Consider the following 18547-nt stretch of genomic DNA (forward strand, 5'->3'; position numbering starts at 1 on the left):
TGTCTGTAATCAGAGCAACTTCTTTTCAATTAAAATACTCCAGAGCCACTAATATTATTGATGGTGCAATAGTGGGCATATCATACAATATTGCATTAGTGGCCACCCAATGCACGATTACAGCAGAGAACACATCAGTGCATCTAGAAGGGTTGCCTGCAGTAAAGTAAAAAGACTTTGTCAATGTAGAATACATCTGTATGAGTAATATACAATATCCGTAGTTGCAATATCCCTATCGCCAAGGAAATATTGTTAATAAAGTTTTCCCACCAACACCACATCATACATTACCGAAATATCGGCTATAAATCTATTTTGGAAACGCAACCATTTTTCTCCAAACATCTTCTTAAAAGTTCTGAGAATACAGGTCTTTTCAGCTTGAGTACCTAGTTGAAGATTTTGGTATACATTTATTAATTTAGTCAAACAAAAGCTTCAAAGTAAGCAGACTGGACTAATCACAGGAGAGATACGTACAGGTGGCTAAAGACCTCGCAGGAGCTCATTCGCTACTCATTGGAGAAGCCGGTCTTTGACCGATGCTTTGCCTCACAAGCCTCCTCGACTTTCTGGGTCTTTTGGTCAATCAATCGAGGTTTCCCTCAAAGGAAGTGGTTTGAAGATTGAATCAAGGTGCAGGAATTTGCAATACAGATGAGACTGTTTAGTCGGAGGTGATTTATTACAGAAAAGAACTACACTTTAGTTACACAGTCACAATAGTGAAGAAACCAGGAAAAGCACATAAATCAGCCGAGCAACAATGTAGCACAATGAATGATGGTTACAACACGGGGACCTCGAATTACAGGCTAACTCTGTTTGCAGTCACTACCTGCTCCAGATCACTGAGCTGCTTATGAAACTTAAAGAACTTAGAAGACTGATTTCCTGGCAAATCGGGGATCTTTTCTACACGCTGAGTACAGTTGCTAAACTATTGTGAATGCTGAAAAGATTAAGCGGCTGCACAGTAAAATTCAAACAACCCGTAAGGGAAGAAAGCTGGACCCTACAACCGTAAAATAAAATGCACTTACTTAAGTACAGCGCTCAGAGTTATGGAACCACTCAAATATGCTTTCCACTTTGGTGTTGGGTTTGGCCAGCCCCTTGAAGAATTGATATCCAATGACTCGTGGCTAGAAGAAGACCGTTGTAGTTGCTGAAGAGGTAGGTGGCTGTCTGCCCCAGAGGAGCAATCATTGTGTGAGCTCACAACTCCAAAGGTACCCTGTCCTCACAGTCCTTCTTTCATCTGTCTGACTGGCATACAAGCTAACTAAGCGCTGAACCTCTGCGCTGCAGGGCAGTGTTGCTTGCGGGGTACATCTGAGCCCTTCTAGGCAGATGATGAGCCATACACACTCCATATCAAGTGCAGGTTTCGAATATCCAGAAAGCACACGTTTGAAGTGCTTGAATCCCCGCATGCTAAGGTTGCCACAGAGTGAGAGTGCTTAACAGTAAGGGTCACCACTTTGTTCACCTGCACAGATGGGAGTTTCTTGGGCAGGCCACCTGTGGTTTCTTGGTGCCACACCTGATGTAATCACTTCAACATAAGGTCCACTCTGGTCTACTGGTACTGACACTACTCCCTCCCTTTGTCCATGGCTGTCCTAACTATCATTAAAACCAGCACTCTCACTTCCAACATAATAATCATCAGTGTAGTACTGAACGGACTGGACGGTCGGAACATTCTGTTGGTCAAAATAATTTATAGAATTCTGAGGGGAAAAGGAACGTTCATTCTGGGGAAACATACCATGTCCCCTACACCTAGGTACTTGTTGGTAACCACCACGACCTCTCAGACCAGGCATACCATTCGCACGCTGTAGTAAGATCGGGCAACTATTCTTGAAGTGACCTTCCTCTTTACAATAAGCACACTGATTGGGGCCTAGCGGGAGTCGCGAAGCAAAAGACTCAGGCTTCTGCAACAGTTTCTGAAACTGTGTGGGTTGCTGAAACTGACGCTGATTAGGGCGAGGTGGATAAGCCTGCTGCAGAAGGACTTTCGTTTTTAATTCTCTAGTCTTCTTCTCTACTTTATCCTTCTAATCTTTATCTCTATTCTCATAGTATTGTGCAGTAGCCAATATCTGGGCCGAAGAAGAAACAGCCCATGAACTCTGAGTCCTTTAACTTATTAGAAAGTTCAGGAAGTAAATTAAAAACAAACTTATCTACAAACAACCTCTGACCACCTTCTGTACTCATGTCCTGACCACTATGATCAATGAATGTTTCCTCAAACCTGGTGAAGAAATCAGACACACTCATCTTTTGTTTGCATGCTGCTAACTTGTCCCAATTCACCCGCAAAGGAGGCATCATAGTTTTCATTAAATTAATAATCCTACCAGGTAGTTCTGCAACTAAGGGTTCAGGTTTGGCACCTCCTACCTGCCGACCATCTGCAGCAGTAATATTAACCCACGTATCTCCTAACTCTGGCGCGTGATCCTCGTGACAGATCTTCACCCACAAGGGTTGAGGAACTACATTACCCATCAACATATCTATGTCAGCTAAATTCAGAACACACACATCAACTGTCTGAGACAACTCCTTGTAATAACCAGCAGGATTTTTACGGGGGTCAGGCAAGGTCTGCTTAAGAGCCAGGACCTCAGCTCTCTTCCAAGGGACATGCACCCACACTCGCTGAAAATGAGCCGGTGCAGCCGCAATACCATGAGCGGCATCAGCCGCAACTGCCTCTCTCCATACAGGGGGAACCTCTCTTATAGGATACTGCTTCACTTTTCTCCTAACAGAAGGGTCAGGTTCGAACAATAATTGAGGTGGAAGTCTAGACCTAAAAGTGAGTAGTGTCTCTACCGCTTCCTCAACATCGGAACCCACTATCGTTCCTTTAGCAAATTCAGACTGAACATTAATTAATTCCAGTGGAATTGAACCCAACTCATTATCTTCCCACTCCTGACAAAGGAAGGTACACATGACATCAAAAACATACCTTTGTTTTGGTGCCTCCCACTGTAGGAAGATATCCATAACCACTTGTGGACCGTACTTGGAGGCATTCGAAACCCATCTACGAGCAAGGAGATCTAACACTGCCCGCTCTTCGGGACCAGGAAGCTGACTACGTCTCTGCTTACGTTCAGAAACAGGGGTCATATTCAGTGACCCAAAGAAAGGTGACAAAATACTAGTCTCCCCAGTCTAGCGCAGAGGAATGCCTGGAGACACCGACGGATAGAGCGGTGCTCCTCAATTACCTGAGCTGCAGCCAGGTGAGGTGAGGCGCTATCCCCACAGAAATTGGATTGTGGCGGAGGATCTGTACCTGACGGACAGGTGATATGATTCCTTTCTTCCACTATATTCAACAGCAGTAGCAAAACCTAGGTCCTGATGAATGCGGAGGCACTTTTCCTCGCTTGCAGAAACATGTTGACCACTCGCTGAGCGGATATTTTGTCAAATCTGCTATCTCACTATTGTTGTTTTTATGTTTAGGGAGCTGAAAGAAAACCTTAAACCTTCCACTTCTATTCAGTCTCACCTAATTTTACTCACTTCACTAATTATTTCACTTGTACAGCTTTTCAGTTGGAACATCATACTGACACCACTCATTAGATAAAGCGTAGAGTCTTCTTACTCTCACAGTCTCACAGGGACTGCGTGTGCACCAACTCCTGGGTAAGGAGAACCCAAATGATGTAAATATGGTGGTACAGATCGACAACTGATGGGAAAATTTTCACCTTGGATATATGTTGCACGTGCATTTGTTTATATGGTATCACGTGTTGTCTCCGTTAAATCTAACTACATTTAGTTCACAATCTCTCCCTTTTTTTGTCATGCCAACGGTTGTCTGTGATTAGAGTGTGTTTTTGACTCCTGGATACTTTTTGTGTGAATTAGACAAAAGACTAGTGACAGTCTCAGTCATTCGTTGCCGAGCGGAAGGAGAAGAAGTTGACATGAGGACAGGAGACCAATTGTTTTGAGGCAAGAGAGACGTAGGGACAGAAATAAGAGAAGTTGAAGATAAAGGAGTGTAAGGCAAAGGAGTTTGAGGCAAGGCTGGTGGCAAAGCTGGCGGCCCTGGAGGGGGCTGCGCCGCGGGAGGAAGAACCACCTGTGAAGCAACAGGTGGCTGAACAACAGGGGGTTGAACGACAACAAGGGGTGCAACAACTGGAGGTAACGGAGGTGCAGTAGCACCCTGCACATAAGGGGGTGGTAATCTCAATAAATGTGACATCAAAGGATCCTTTTCAGGGTCTTCAGTCACATTTGAAAGGGGAGGTGGCAAAGCCGGGTAACATTTGTCAATGGCCATGCAATGTTGTCTATCTGACACTTCAATCGCACGATCTTCTTCATCTTCCTTAAACTGCCTAGCAGCTTGCATTACCGACATATTCCTTTCCTTCCTATCTCTCTTAGCTTGCTTAATTTCTCGCTGTTTGGCTTCCTTACGCCAAAGGCGGAAAGAGTCAAACATCGCCGGCCGGGCTTTCTTCTTAAATAGCTCAACTTCTAGGTTATCTAAAACATCTGATTCAAAACTACCATGTTGGGGCCATCGTAAAACACCATCTTTCCTTGTATAACAGACCCATACTTCATTAAAGGTAATGGGACCCACACCATACTTTGAATAGAGCTCATAAGTTGGAGTTCCAACCGGAGGTATCGGACACGAGTCCTCCAATCGGGAATCCTTATTACAACTACAACAAAACCATTTCCTAATTTTGCCAAAACCAGGCATCTTTAGCTCACTAGTCTTGCTTCAAACTTCAAGGGGTTATCAAAAATGATACACTCGTAAATATACGAACCCCTCGGCTTCGACTATTGCATTGGCCGAATCAAAGCCAAGAAACAAAACAAAGTTGTGGGAGCGACCCACTTATACTTAACCAAAATGTCTGTCACGCCACCAGAAGACCGTCTAACGTCTCGCCTTACAAATCATCACAAGAGTGACCAAGACAGGGCGACAGTCAGGGCAGCAGTCTTTCGCAGCCGTTGGAAAGGGGAAGCCTCACAGAAAAAACCTTTGGTCCACGTCGACATGCAGGGGTCAATGAAGTGGCGGCCGTCCTCCAGAATTTCCTCACGGGGCTCCTCACAATCTTCGGGCTTGGACCAGTACCGCTGAAGTCGCCCCACGTTGGGCGCCAGTTGAAGAACCGGGGTTTAACCCAGCGGCGTCAGGGGCATGCCTAAGATTTTCGAGTTCACCTGTCTTGTTATTCAAATACACGGAATACTTCTGGATGGCGTCAGAGACCAAGTTTATTAGCAGCAGCTAGTAACAGTGATCCTAGAAATACATCACGGTGTAAATTCTCAGGAGACTGCTCATTTTACTAAGGTGAGACGTCTCCTTTTATACCCAATATTCACATTACAAATGTACACCCACTGCACAAATTTCTAGCCAATAAGATACATTTTCAAACAAAGTATCACATAGCAAAAACTCAATTTACAGTATCCCAACCCAAAAGTTAATTATTAGTTAACGATGTCCTGAACATTGATTGGCAATCTCAGATAAAGATCGATCAGGGAAATTGGCTTTCCGAGGTCAGTTTCAGTTTCTTACAGTTCATTTCAGAGTCAAAAAGAAACCTAGTTAATGTATACATGAACTAAGAAGGCCAGGCCACTTTGTTCGCCAGGCTACCTTTACAGGTCTACGTGAGGGCAACACAAAATGGTGGCACAGAACAAAATGGAGTCAGACTCGAGAATTACAGAACCTCACTGTGAGGAGTCTTTCACATGTACATGCAAACACACATCAGTAGGGTAACTTAGATAACCCTAGTGTAAGCATTAATAGTGTTTCAAACTCCCAAGTGCAATGCATACCAGCTTCATTGGATGGAATGGGGAGACCTGGCTTAACTGCAGCAGAGAGGCTGGAAAGCTGCCCCAACAAATGGCAAGCCAGATTGTTGTGATCAGCAGGTCTGCAATGTTTCATGGAGACAGCAGGTTAATCTCAGGAGGACAGTTACACAAAATGAAAAGAAACTGAACGGGACACTAGAGGGGGCATACAGCCAGAGCAGGAGCATGTGAACAAGTGAATTGACTGAATTGCGAGAAACATGCTGTGCAACACACCAAGAAGTAGCTTGAAGAAGCATCCTAAAAGTTGCTTTGCTCTCCATAACCGTGTGACCTGGAAGTTCTCAAACAGTCCGTGATCCACATATACTCGCAAGTGTCACATGCTGGCTCACCATTACCCCCACATCCTCCATAACTCTTGCATACCTGCCACTGCCAGAAAGAGAATGTATCCCTTCTTACCACTGGTGAGTCACACCCCACCACCCCCAATACTTTCCTCGCCATGAACTCCTGGCACCGCTACCAATTCAGTTCATTTCCTAGTTGAGTTCCTTCTAGAAGGTGTTCAGTGTGTTTTTGGCTCCAGGTACTGTGGTTAATTTGTTATTAGCTGCATTTTCAGATGTTTAGGCTTAAAGTTCCTGTTGGCAAACGAAAGCTTTAGGATAGCATTTAAGTTGAGCTTTAGGTGTCCGCTCTGTATACATAATGGTAAAATGTTGATTCTAGTCTCATGTGCTCAGATCAGCAGTGCATCTATTTTGTGAAATGGAATAAGGTGTATTATTTTAATGCATAATATGGTAATTGATAATATGGTCTACTGAAAAACCTGTACAAATATGCAGTCTATATGAATGAATTTGTTTTCCGATTGGTCTTTTATGTCATCTGTTACTTTTTCTCTCATATGTGCTCTCGGTGCTGACATAGACACTGTATTGCTTTGTGTTGTGGTACTATACTGTTTTATCAAATGCATGTTTGAAACCTGTTTTACTTTCAATGTTTTATCCTCGCCATTGTACGCATGTTTTCTTTCAGACATAATGGTATCCTCACAGAGAAGTGAACACAGTAAAAAAATTCCAGAGGTTGAGCGAATCGAAGACAGTCGAAACTTTTCAGATGTTCTTGATGAGCAGGAAAAAAAGACCGAGCAGAAGATTCCTAAGCCCAAAGTCCGAACAGTGACATATAAAATTACTGATGCCCAATCAGACAGCGATAGCTCTTTTTCTAAACCTGCCAAAAGGAATGATTCCTTGAATGGCACAGGTGCACGCAAGGGCATTTTGAAGAGAAGTCCAAGTTCCAGCTCCACTGATTCAGAAATACTTCGCATTTCTCATAGTCTGGATTCTCAAAGCAAAACGTTATCGCCCAATTCACCCATTCTTGAACGAGAAGCTGAGAAGAACTATTTACGGGACCCACCTGATCAGTTCGCACAGAACTCAATTGATCGACTAAAACAGGTGCGGTTTACATCTGATGATGTCCCAGATACTCTTCCACAGAGCCCTGAAACTCATAAAGGTAGAGAAATAGGCGAGTTTGATTTGCTAGAATCTGATTATGCCAAAAACAGCAAAGATGATATTGATGGACTGAAGCCATTGTACAGTGAACATGAATCTTTCCAAAATTCCATGCATGTGCATCCAGTGACTGTAGACATGGATTCTGATGTGGCAGCCACCGCATCCGATGAAGAGGATGGAGATATTACACTGGGTGTATCTACAGATTTGCATATTAATTTACCAGATCAAGTATCTCCGGCCCCCCTTATAATCTCACAACCACACCCATCAAGTTCTGAACTTTTGCAAGAAGAAAGATCTCCTGTCGATGCGGCCTCCATAACAACCCCCAATCACATCTTTGCTAATATTGATGAGAATGAAGAGCCCACAAGTGGATCCTTCCCAAACAGAAAAGCATCTGATGTTTCGAACCTTGCGTCCCAGACATCTACATTATCAATTGGTAAGAAATTGGTTGAGACTGATTCCTACTGAAACCTATCCCATCTAATCATAAATGTTCACTGATTAGAATGTCACTTTAAAAGAATTGTCGATATGTAATTCTCCACTAAGCTAATTTCAAATGAAGTGTGATGGATGCTTCCATATGAATTGGTATATGGGATGTTTAAAATGATTTATCTACTTTTTGGTGTACCTTAGCATAAGGCATGAACGCGACTAATAGAATTTCTGTCTTGGTTTCACATGCTTGCCGCTGCTTGCTGTAGAGTATTATCTAGCCATATGGACCTTATCTGATGCTTTGGGTTAAGGTACACAATGTTTTTACACATCTAACTGTTCCACATGCAATTGTGATAACTAGTACTAATGGTGGTGCATGTTATTTGGGAATTGAATCGTGCTTGCTATAATTTTTATGTGCATATAAATGTGATTAAACAGAAATGCCAAGATCTTCCAAAAGAAGAGGACATCTATGACCAAAATGGCTATTTTGAAATATTTAATCCCTAAAGTTTGTGAAATGTAAGTCCATTCTTAATAAGATGTTATGTTATGTTAAAAATATTTATACCGCGCTGGGTCACCAGACGGTTTCATGGCGCTCAAACAATTGCGGGGGGAACAGTGCAGCGGAATAACTCAATAAGCTAACTGAAAAAGATGAGTCTTAAGTAATTTGCGGAAGCAGACATAACAAGGGCAGAGTCTAAGGGAAATAGGGAGGGAGTTCCACAAAGTGGGGGCCAAGAAAGAAAAACACAATCCTCCATGCTTTTTGCGTTTATACCTTGGGATCATCAGCAGGTTGAGAGATAGACCGGAGATCTCTAGAGGGGGTGTATCGCTGAAGGCTGGATGTGATGAAAGCAGGAGCTTGGTCTATAAGAGCCTTAAAGACAGTACAGCCAAGTTTGAACGAGCAGCGATAGGCCACGGGGAGCCAGTGCAGTCTCCTTAACAGGGGCGAGACATGTTGATGTTTGGGCTGATAAAAGACCAGTCTTGCCGCCTGATTTTGCACCAACTGCAACCGGTGAAGATGGTAAGCAGGTATTTCAACATAGAGGGAGTTGGCGTAGTCAATACGCGAGGTAACAAGAGCCATGATGACAAGAATGAGTGCCTCGGTGGTGAGGAATCTACGAATTTTGCATATCCTGCGCAGGTGGAAGAAACAGGATGATGTTACTGCATTAATTTGGGGCCTCATGGACAAGTCACTACATATGATTACGCCTAGGCTCTTTACCGAATTGGCAGGGCGAGGGCCCAAGGGAGGGGGGCCAGAAGCTGAAATTCCAGGGGTTAGATGACTATGGGACACCCTCAAACATCTCTTATTTAGGATTTCAAAATAAATTGTTCGCTTCCTGTGTAGATCAGAGTCATAAGCCATAAACTAAAGTAGGAACGACACACCAATGTCATGCATTTCTAAAAATAATTAGTCAAAAAAGGGACGCATAGTTAGTGTAAACCCCTTCATGTACTATTTCTTACCAATCTGGAAAGGCAACTCTTTGCTTTGTGTTCTAGATCAGCAACCTGTGTATGCCAAGATTAACACCCCTCGCTTGTCAAAATTGGACTCTTCAGACGATCTGCAAGGTAATTCTTTTTTTTTTATTTTTTATTTATGACATCCTAGCCCTAAATATTATTTGTAGTCAGGAAGATAGATATGGTGATTAATGCAGGCAGGTAATTTATGGTGATTAATGCAGGCAGGTAATTTATCTGTATCATATGAGCTTGAGAGAGAATTTGGGACTAACAATGGCCAAATAACCTTTGCAAATCCTGCAGGAAAAGAATCCATAGATGAAAGTGAACCATCACGCAAGACTGAAACCATGGTTATGGAGAACACCAAGCCTAAAAATGATGACAACAGAGACAATTTCAATGTACCACAGAATGCCAGCCTTTTAAAATTCAATGCAGATGTACAAGAGAGCAAAGACAAGACATTTAGAACCAGCAAACATTTTAGTGGTAAGTTTGAAAGTGCAGCTAATGTAGGGCTCCCGGGAATAACCAAATCAGGAGATCGGCCTGAGCTAGCCATACACATTTCTCAAGAATTGCAGATAAAAGCTACAGAACCCCATGAAAAGGAGGTCATTGTGGGGAAGAGTGGGGGTGCAGGGAGTGATGGGACCACTGATTATTTGATAAACAGAAATGAAGATGAAAAATCTACTTTAGATATTAGAAGCAAAGCAAAGGCTGATAATGTTTATTCTGATAAGCAGATCCTAAAAGGTCCACAACAAGATGATGATGAGAATGTGAATCGCAGTAAAAATAGAAATGTAGATGATATTAGCTATCCTGTTTCATTATATAACACATATGTGGGTGAATCTCGATGTGATTCTCTTGAACAAGATGGCACAACAAATAGTGAAAATATAACTTGGAAGAGTCACCCAGTTGTAGATCATAAGGAAGCGGCAGAATTCCATCAGAATGGATTATCTGAAACTACAAGGTTTTTCAACCAGACTGAGCATAATCCAGTGCCATTTGAGAATGCTTCTCCTGCACAGGATATTATAAGGCAACATAGTCTAATTGATTCTGGCACACATAATGGGCCCACTGAACAGGAAATGTGTGACTCTGTTCAAACAACATGCTTTTCCCCAAATGTACCAGGCCTGCACCAGATAATAAAAGAAAACCCTCAATCCTTTAACGAAACAAGTAGTATTGACGGAAAGATTCCCCACAAATCTTCAGTAAAAGGACAATATAATATTGTTGAAGGTGCTGTAAATGACATTGTAGAAATTGTAAGCAAAACAGAAGTACCATCCAAATCCAACGTAAGTGAATTTAACATTGCATTAATGAAATTAGAAAGTGAGGCAAATGCACCATTAATCTCTGGTAATGTGTCCTCTGCAGATCAAAATGTAAATTCTCAACCTCTATTCCAAAATGGTGGTAACTCTATATGCTTAGTTGATGAAGATAAAGAACTGTTTACTGAAGAAGTAAATACCACGAAAGAATCTACATTATTCCAGGCACAAGAAGTAATCCAGCAGTCCATGAAGTGCCATTTAGCAGAAGCAGTCCCTCAAGAAGTAGTCGAAATAATGCAAAGAACTGTTGCTCCTCCGAATGCCACCCCTGATGAATTTGACACCAAGCTAGAAAAGTTGCACAGAGAGGAGTCTGCTGAATTATATCTGAATTATCAAATGCATGAAGGTGTACTCCAAAAGCCCATATCTACATGCGAGAAACAAAATGCCCCAGGCTACTCCAAAGAGCCAGCAGAGAAAACCTGGCCTCCAGCAAAGTATGAGGCCGAAGAATTAAACACTGAGTTAGATGGAGAGAATGAGGGATCCACTTTACCATTACTTCCAGAGGCCCGGGTGCAGCACAGTCACCTAGATTTCCTCAATAAAGAAGTTATTTTAAAAACCATTGCTCCACCAAAATCTGATCTCGATGAATTTAAACTTAACTTGGAAAAGCTACATATGGAGTCCCTTGTGCCATTAAGTGCTGCACAACAGACAGCAAATGAAGGGTTAAAAATGGAGAAAAAATATGGCGGAGAGCACCCAAATATTCCTAACTATCCTGCTACCGAGATTGAAGACCAAAGCATGGCAGAACAGCACACTGAACTTAGAGAAATAAGTCAGGGAGAGGAGCTGGTTGAGCTACAAAAATCCTCAACACACAACAAATCAACTACAGAACAAGGTTATCTTAAATACTCTAAAGATAAGTCAGTGGGTCGAGAAGTGAAGGAGGTTATTTTTAGAACGGCTGCTCCACAAAAAGAGATCAGTCTGTTTCATAATGGTTTACACAAGCTGTCCACTGAGGCCTCTGAGTCTTCATTTGCAATGGATTTAAAACCAAGTGAAGTAGTTAGAATGACAATTAAACAATCAGAAGATTCCCAGAGACCACCACCTACAGAGACGGTAGAGAAATCGGTAATCCAATCAAAGATAGAGCCTGGTGAGTCAAAACCTGATGTAATGGAGGTTCTGAGACGGTGCCAACAGTACCCTAGAAAACCAAAAGAGCAAATGTCCACTAGAATTAAAGATGTAAAAGGGCACCATACTGAGGTAAGAGAAGTTGGGTTAGAAATTATCGGTCCACCAAAAGCCACTATTGATGAATTTAAATGTGATTCAGAAAACATTCAAAACCCAATTGTACATGGATCATTTCCAGTGCTCCATAAGTCTACACAGAATATTGAAGAAAAAATGTTTTCACCCCATAAAAGCCCTCTGGAACTGGCAACAAGAGAAGAGATTATGGTTGTGGAAAAGACTTCCGTAGCCCCCAAAGCTTACATCAGTGATAACCCTACCTCATCCCCTGTGCATCTTGAGGAGGTTCCTATGCAGATGACCGTTCAAGAAAAGGATTCTACAAAACAAATAGAAAGTGTTTTTCAATTCTCAAAGGATGAAGCTGTTAGAACAACAATCATGTCACCAAAATCAGAGCTTCTGGAGTTCAATGTGGAAGGTCAACAACACGCCGAATCCCCAAGAAAAAATAGTGTATTAATAATAAAAATAACTGATGTGCAACCCAACTTTGAGCGTGGTGCATCAAACACTACTGTAAATAAGTTACTTAATGAGCCCTCTCCACTGCAGAACAAAATGTTTAGAGAGCAAAGGTCAATTAGTCATCCTCCGGAAGTACAAGAAGTTATAGAAAAAGATGCTGTTCCCACAAAGCCTGATGTGAGTGAATTCAAAAAAGGTTTGCAAAAGCTTCAGAAGGAGGCGTCGGAGCCTTGGCTGGACAATGCAGCTGAAATCCCTAGCATGAGTTCACCACTGCAAGACACGTATGAGTTTGTCAGAAGTGTTTCATCAAAGCCTGTCAAGGAAGGGAATACTAATATAAATAAATCTATGGAAGTTTCCACTCCATCGTGTGACAATTCATTACAGGAGCAGAGCTCAGTCAAACAACCCGAAGAGGAAGAACATCCTCAGGAAGTAACAGAAGTTGTTAAAAAAACCACAGTTTCCACTAAGACTGAGTTGGATGGCTTTAAAAGTGGCTTACAGAAGCTTTGCCAGGAGGCATCTGAGCCACTCTTGCCAGAGGTTCAAAAATCTCCAGGCGTTACCAGAAGGCAAGAGCTTTATCTTCCACAAGCACAGCAGTGCTATATTGAAGGCTTCCAGGAAGACAGAGCAGGAAAGATGGCTGTGCCGCGAATAACCAATACCAATACTCTATTACATCAGACATTAGTATTGGAGGAAAAAGCATCTCAACAGCTTAGTGAGGAAGTGAAAGAAGTTATTGAAAAAAGTGCTTCTCCAGCTACTGATGTCAGTTATTTTAATACTGCCTTAAATAAGATGTTCGTTGAGGCTTCACTGTCCTTTCCAATGGCTCAGGAAGACACGGTACAGACCAAACACGAAGATGATTTTTCAGAAAAGCAGTCCGATATTGCTGAAAGTACAACTGTGCCACCAAATTCTGACCTTGTGGCATTACAGGTAGGTTCAGAGAAGCTGCAAAGCGACGCCTTGTTGTCAAAATCCCTAGTAAATAAGGAATCCTATGGCATGGCTAACTCGTCAGGAAAAAATTCTGAATGCCCAGAAAATGAGATGATATCACTAAAGGGAAAAACAGATGCTTGCCCCAACAGTGACTACAGGGAATATAAGACTAGTGTAATTAAGCTACAAAAGAACACACAATCGCAACAGCAGGAGCTGATTAATTACAAGGAGAGTGAACCCTCCCCTGAAATAAGTGAATATGTTATACAGACTTTTATTCCCCCTAAACATAACCTAAATGAATTTAAAATTGGTTTAATGAAGCTTCAGGAGGAGGCATCTATGTCGCATGTGCCAGAGCTTCAGGAGTCTACAGCTGTGAGCAAGGTTATGGATTCCGCACAAGAACAGGAGCACAATATTGAAGTCCTGAAGGAGGAATATTTGGGCAATCAAGAAAAACCTGCTCTACAACAAGCGACTGACCTCAATGGCCTGCTCCCTAGTCCACAGCTACCATTGATTCCAACATTACTAGTAAAGCAAAGTGCACCTGAACTCCCCAAGGAGAAGACCGCCCTGCACGAAGTAAAAGAAATTTTTGTTAAAACAGTAAAACCGGAGCCTGATGGTCGTGATTTCGATTCAGCTTTGAAGAAACTGTTAACATCCGATACACATTTATCTCCTGTGCAGCTGGAAGGTAATGTACAGGCAAAGGTTGAAGAGCAACTTTCTACACAGCAAAAACAAAGTCCTCTTACTTGCCAAACTGAAGAGATTATAGAACGGAGAATTGCTCTGTCACAAGATCATGTGTTGGAATTCAGAAGTAGGTTAGAGAAGCTGCAAAAAGAGGCCTTGATGTCAACTTCCCCTGGATGCAAAGAGACTCAGAAAGCTCTTTCCATAGAAAAACAAAGTCCTGAAGATGACCCAAGTAAGGATGTTCTAGAAGTTGTAAGCGAACATAGTTCCTTTAATAGTGCAAAGGAGGAAGTGTTTCCTCAAGAAGTAACAGAAATTATGATCAGAACGGCTGTTCCACCAAAAACTGGCCTGTATGATTTTAAAATTGGTATAGACAAACTTCAACAAGAGGCTTTAGAGCCACTGTCCTCGGTCTTTGAGAAGGCTAATACTATGAACAGAAGCAGTGAAAATGACTTTATACAAGAAGAGAAAAATCTTGTTGAATGCATGAATGAAGAGGTTGTAGACAATGGCATAAGGATGGCTGAAACTACACCTGGCAATAACAAAGTAGATGCTCCTCCACATCGTAAATTATCTGTACACGGAAATGATCTTGATTGTTTTAGTGTAAACAAACTTCTTCCCAAAGTGAAGAAGGTGGGTAGAACCACTGTTTCATCACAAACCAATAATGTTGATTGTAAAAGTGATGTAAGAAAAGTAACTGTAGAGGCCTCACAGTCTTCTTCCTTATACACCAGACAAATTAGCAAGCCAGACGAAATGCACAGTGAACTGAAAATAGCAAAGGACAAAACAGCAGAAATGGCTTGCGCTCCAACAAAAGCTGAAAGTGAGGAAAAACCCAACCTGTTATTAGTATCTCCAAAACAGCAAGAATTTGTGCAACCGGTACAAAGCTATGCTGACTTAGAGATATCAACTGTGGAAAAAGTAGATGCTCAACCCATCATTGACGGCAGTGAATTGAACCTCAGTGTGAGTAGGCAACCTAATGAGTTACCCTCTATGATGCATCACAAATCATTGGAAGATCAGAGGTCCATTGAACTCCCTAAAGTGGAACTAATCCCTCAGGAAGTAAGTGAGGTTATTGTAAAAACTGGTGCTCCTACGATCAATGACTCAAATGAATTTAAAATAAGATTGCAGAAGCTACAGAATGAAGCATCTGACCCAGAGGTGCTTGTGGTTGAAAACCCGAACTTTGTGGTGAGGGTGCAAAGAAAAGACTTGTCACAAGAACCTCTTAATATCCCTGGAGGCTCAAAGAAAGGCATAATGAAAGTAGAGAATGCAGCCATTCCACCAGTGGTAGGCCCTAGTGTACAAAATGGCATGTTGAATTCCTATTTACAGCCCAAATTACCATTGCAGGAAAGTCCTCAGGAGACTGTACATATTCAAGAAGTGACAGAGGTTATTTTAAAATCTATTTCTCCAAAGGATGATCTGTGTGAATTTCACAAGGGCTTACAAAAGCTAGTTACGGAGGCTTCACTGTCCTCTCCAGTACTCCAGATAACTGATGGACAAACCAAGATTAAAGAGGGATTTACAAAGAAGAGTTCTCTGAAAGTCCCAGTGGAGGAATCAATAGAAAAAACATTAGCACCTACGAAAACTTCTGTAGTGGAATTTAAAGCTGCTTTAGAGAATCTGCAAATAGAGGCTCTGAAGTCAACATCCACTGGAGATCAAAAAGCTGACGAAGACCTCAAAATCCAGAAACATTCTACAATCGAAAAGAACCACTTTGCTTACCAAAGGAAAGATAATGCTGAAAATGAAGGTTCTAAATGTAATATTGGGCACAGTGAATTAAATACTGGTTTAAATAAACTGAATAATGAATCCTCTCCACTGCAGTCCCAAGCATTAGAACAGCAGGGGGTCTTTAAACATTCTGAAAACAAGGCACCCATTCATGAAGTAAGAGAGGTTATTGTAAAGACTACTGCCCCAACAAAATGTGTGGTAAACTTAAAGGACAAATTACAAAATCTTCACAAACAGGTGCCTGACCCACTGTTGCCAGTGCTTGAAAATACTTCCCTTATGTTCAGGACTGAAGGAAAAGACTCTATGCAAGAACCACAAGGCAGTGATGTACTCCAAAAAAAGGATGTAGTGGATACAGTTAACATGGCATGTGCACCACCAGCTGCTAAACCTATTGAAGGCAATCCTGCTCACATTGTTTCACTTCCATGTCATTTTGTTTCAGAAACAACCAGTTTGAAAGATTCATTTCTAACAGAACACAATCATGTTCCAACCAAAATAGAAACTAGCGAGGTTTCTTCTAACAACTCAATTAAAAAGGACACGGTTCCTCTAAGTGACATGAGGGAACCTGTGGAAAACACTACTGTTCCAGCAAAAAAGGATCTGTATAAATTTGTCGGACTACAAAAGCTTCTTGAAGAATCCTCCTCTACGCTACCTCATACAACACTAGAACAGCAAAGACCGTTACAGAGCTCAAAGCACGGATCGTCCTCTGAGCATGTGAAAGAGTATAATTTCCGATCTTTAAAACCACCAAGGGCTGATCTGACTAAATATGACAGAGGAAGGGAAAAGTTGGATATGAACGCATCAACAACAAACTTTACAGCAGACCAGGGATCTAGCAATGTGGCCAAGATTCAACAAATGTTGTCTAAAGAAAAACCATTTCAAAAGCACCACAGAAATACAAGTTGTGCAAAGACTAAAAGTGATGTTTTCCTCAGAGCTCAAAAGGAAACTGTACAAAGAACTACTGTACTTCCCAAAACAGCATTAAGTGAATTTAAGTCCGGATTAAACACTGTGAACAAAGATGCTTCTCCATCTTCACCAGTATTACACAAGGAATCTAATATTAATGCAGACATTTATAAAGGTAAATTTAAACACAATCAGCGGGACAATCACAGTGGTGTATATGCTGGAAATGTCTCTGACAAAATAGACAAGCATGTCAAGCTTCTAATGGGAGACTCAAAGCAAGACATTGGACATTCACAGTCAATGCAAAGGAAGCTTTCTGTAAAAGTGTTACAGCGCAAGTACCAGAATGTTGAGGATCATCAAGAAGAATGTCCTCCACTTGAGGTTATTAAAGCATTTGATGAAACTATCCCTAATCCAAAAACTGACAAAAGTGCTTTGGACATTGGATTTGAAAAAGTGTACAATGAGTTTTCTGAGGCTTCAACTACAGTAGTACGGCCAGCTGATCAAAGAAACATTGTTGACACCATTCCTGAGGTACAGCATGGAATAGTTGATGATCAGAGCAAAATACCATTAATGCCTATTACAAAGGGAAGTAAACCTAGCCCCCAGGTTCATCATCAACAGGAGACACAGCTTCCTCAAAAAGTTAACAAGTCCGTTATTTTATCAAAAATTAAAAACGATGCATTTCAGGACGGACAAAAAAATCATGGTCTCGATTCTTCTGACACTTTGCTTACTTTTGACAAACAGGCTGATAACCTGGAAAATACTCCTGGGATCATGTCTGATCATGATCGGGAAAAAATAGACCAAACCGCTTATCTTGGCGAGATTAACATTTTAGCTGAGAAAAAAGGCGTGCTCCATAGTGAAAGAAATGATGCAACAAAGAATAATACCCAACTGCTACAAAATAGTACTTCGGTGAAACAGAAATACACTGATGGTTTGGATAGAGCACAGTTATTGAGGGAAGCAACAGACAACACATCCACAGCTGAACAAGGTATGTTTCCCATTGGGTTTGAGAACCTGCAGGGGGAGTATTCTGAGAACTTGATTTCATTAAATAGGGCATCCAATAGTACCATTGATAATTATCAAAATAATTCTAAATATCTTGGCCAGCCTTCGGGCACATATCCTACATTAACCAGGATTCCTATAAAAGATAAACACTGTGAAGAAAAAACTCAATCAGTACAACAAAAGCTTTCAACTAAAAAGATACAGCTAGCTCCCAGGGTTTTGACTGGCTACCAGCTTGACAAATGTATTCCCCCAAAAATAGTAAAGTCAAGCAGTGGCACACTTGTTGGATCAAAACCAGAGATTGGTCCTTTTAATGTTAGTTTTAAAACAGGTTCTATAGATAATGTAATTGAATCCCCCACATCAAACAAATCCTCTCATGATGAAGAGAAAAAGTCAAAACTGACACAAAAAAAACTATCTACAACAAGAATACAACAACTGAAAGAGAAATATGAAGTGCAGGCAGCCTTAGACCCATTAGAAAGACCAGAGCCTCATAATCTAGGCAACAGCATATGTGCAGCCAGTGGTCCAATTGGACAGCCTGGCAAAATGCAGGATTCCAGAACAGAGACAATTCTTTACGCGCCAGTGTCCCTGTCAGAGAAGTCTAAGCTATCTAATGATCAAGTGGTTTTAAGCCTCTCCCACGCATGCTCA

The 18547-nt window shown here is 41.6% G+C and overlaps 1 protein-coding gene across 17 annotated transcripts in view; it reads left to right on the forward strand.

Moving 5' to 3' along the window:
• Positions 1–18547, forward strand: part of SYTL2 (synaptotagmin like 2) — a 398207-nt gene that overhangs the window by 228961 nt on the left and 150699 nt on the right. For 8 of the 17 annotated variants that reach the window (XM_078658459.1, XM_078658464.1, XM_078658460.1 and 5 more), the window contains exons 7-8: positions 6919–7866; positions 9414–9485. In XM_078658459.1, coding sequence (XP_078514585.1) covers positions 6919–7866; positions 9414–9485 — 1020 coding nt within the window. Of the gene's footprint in view, positions 1–6918; positions 7867–9413; positions 9486–9683; positions 9873–18547 lie in introns of all 17 variants that reach the window. The other 9 variants (XM_078658474.1, XM_078658456.1, XM_078658457.1 and 6 more) reach the window with 3 other exon arrangements.

Source organism: Lissotriton helveticus, chromosome 8 (assembly GCF_964261635.1).
Source record: "Lissotriton helveticus chromosome 8, aLisHel1.1, whole genome shotgun sequence".
In the NCBI taxonomy this organism is placed as follows: domain Eukaryota; kingdom Metazoa; phylum Chordata; class Amphibia; order Caudata; family Salamandridae; genus Lissotriton; species Lissotriton helveticus.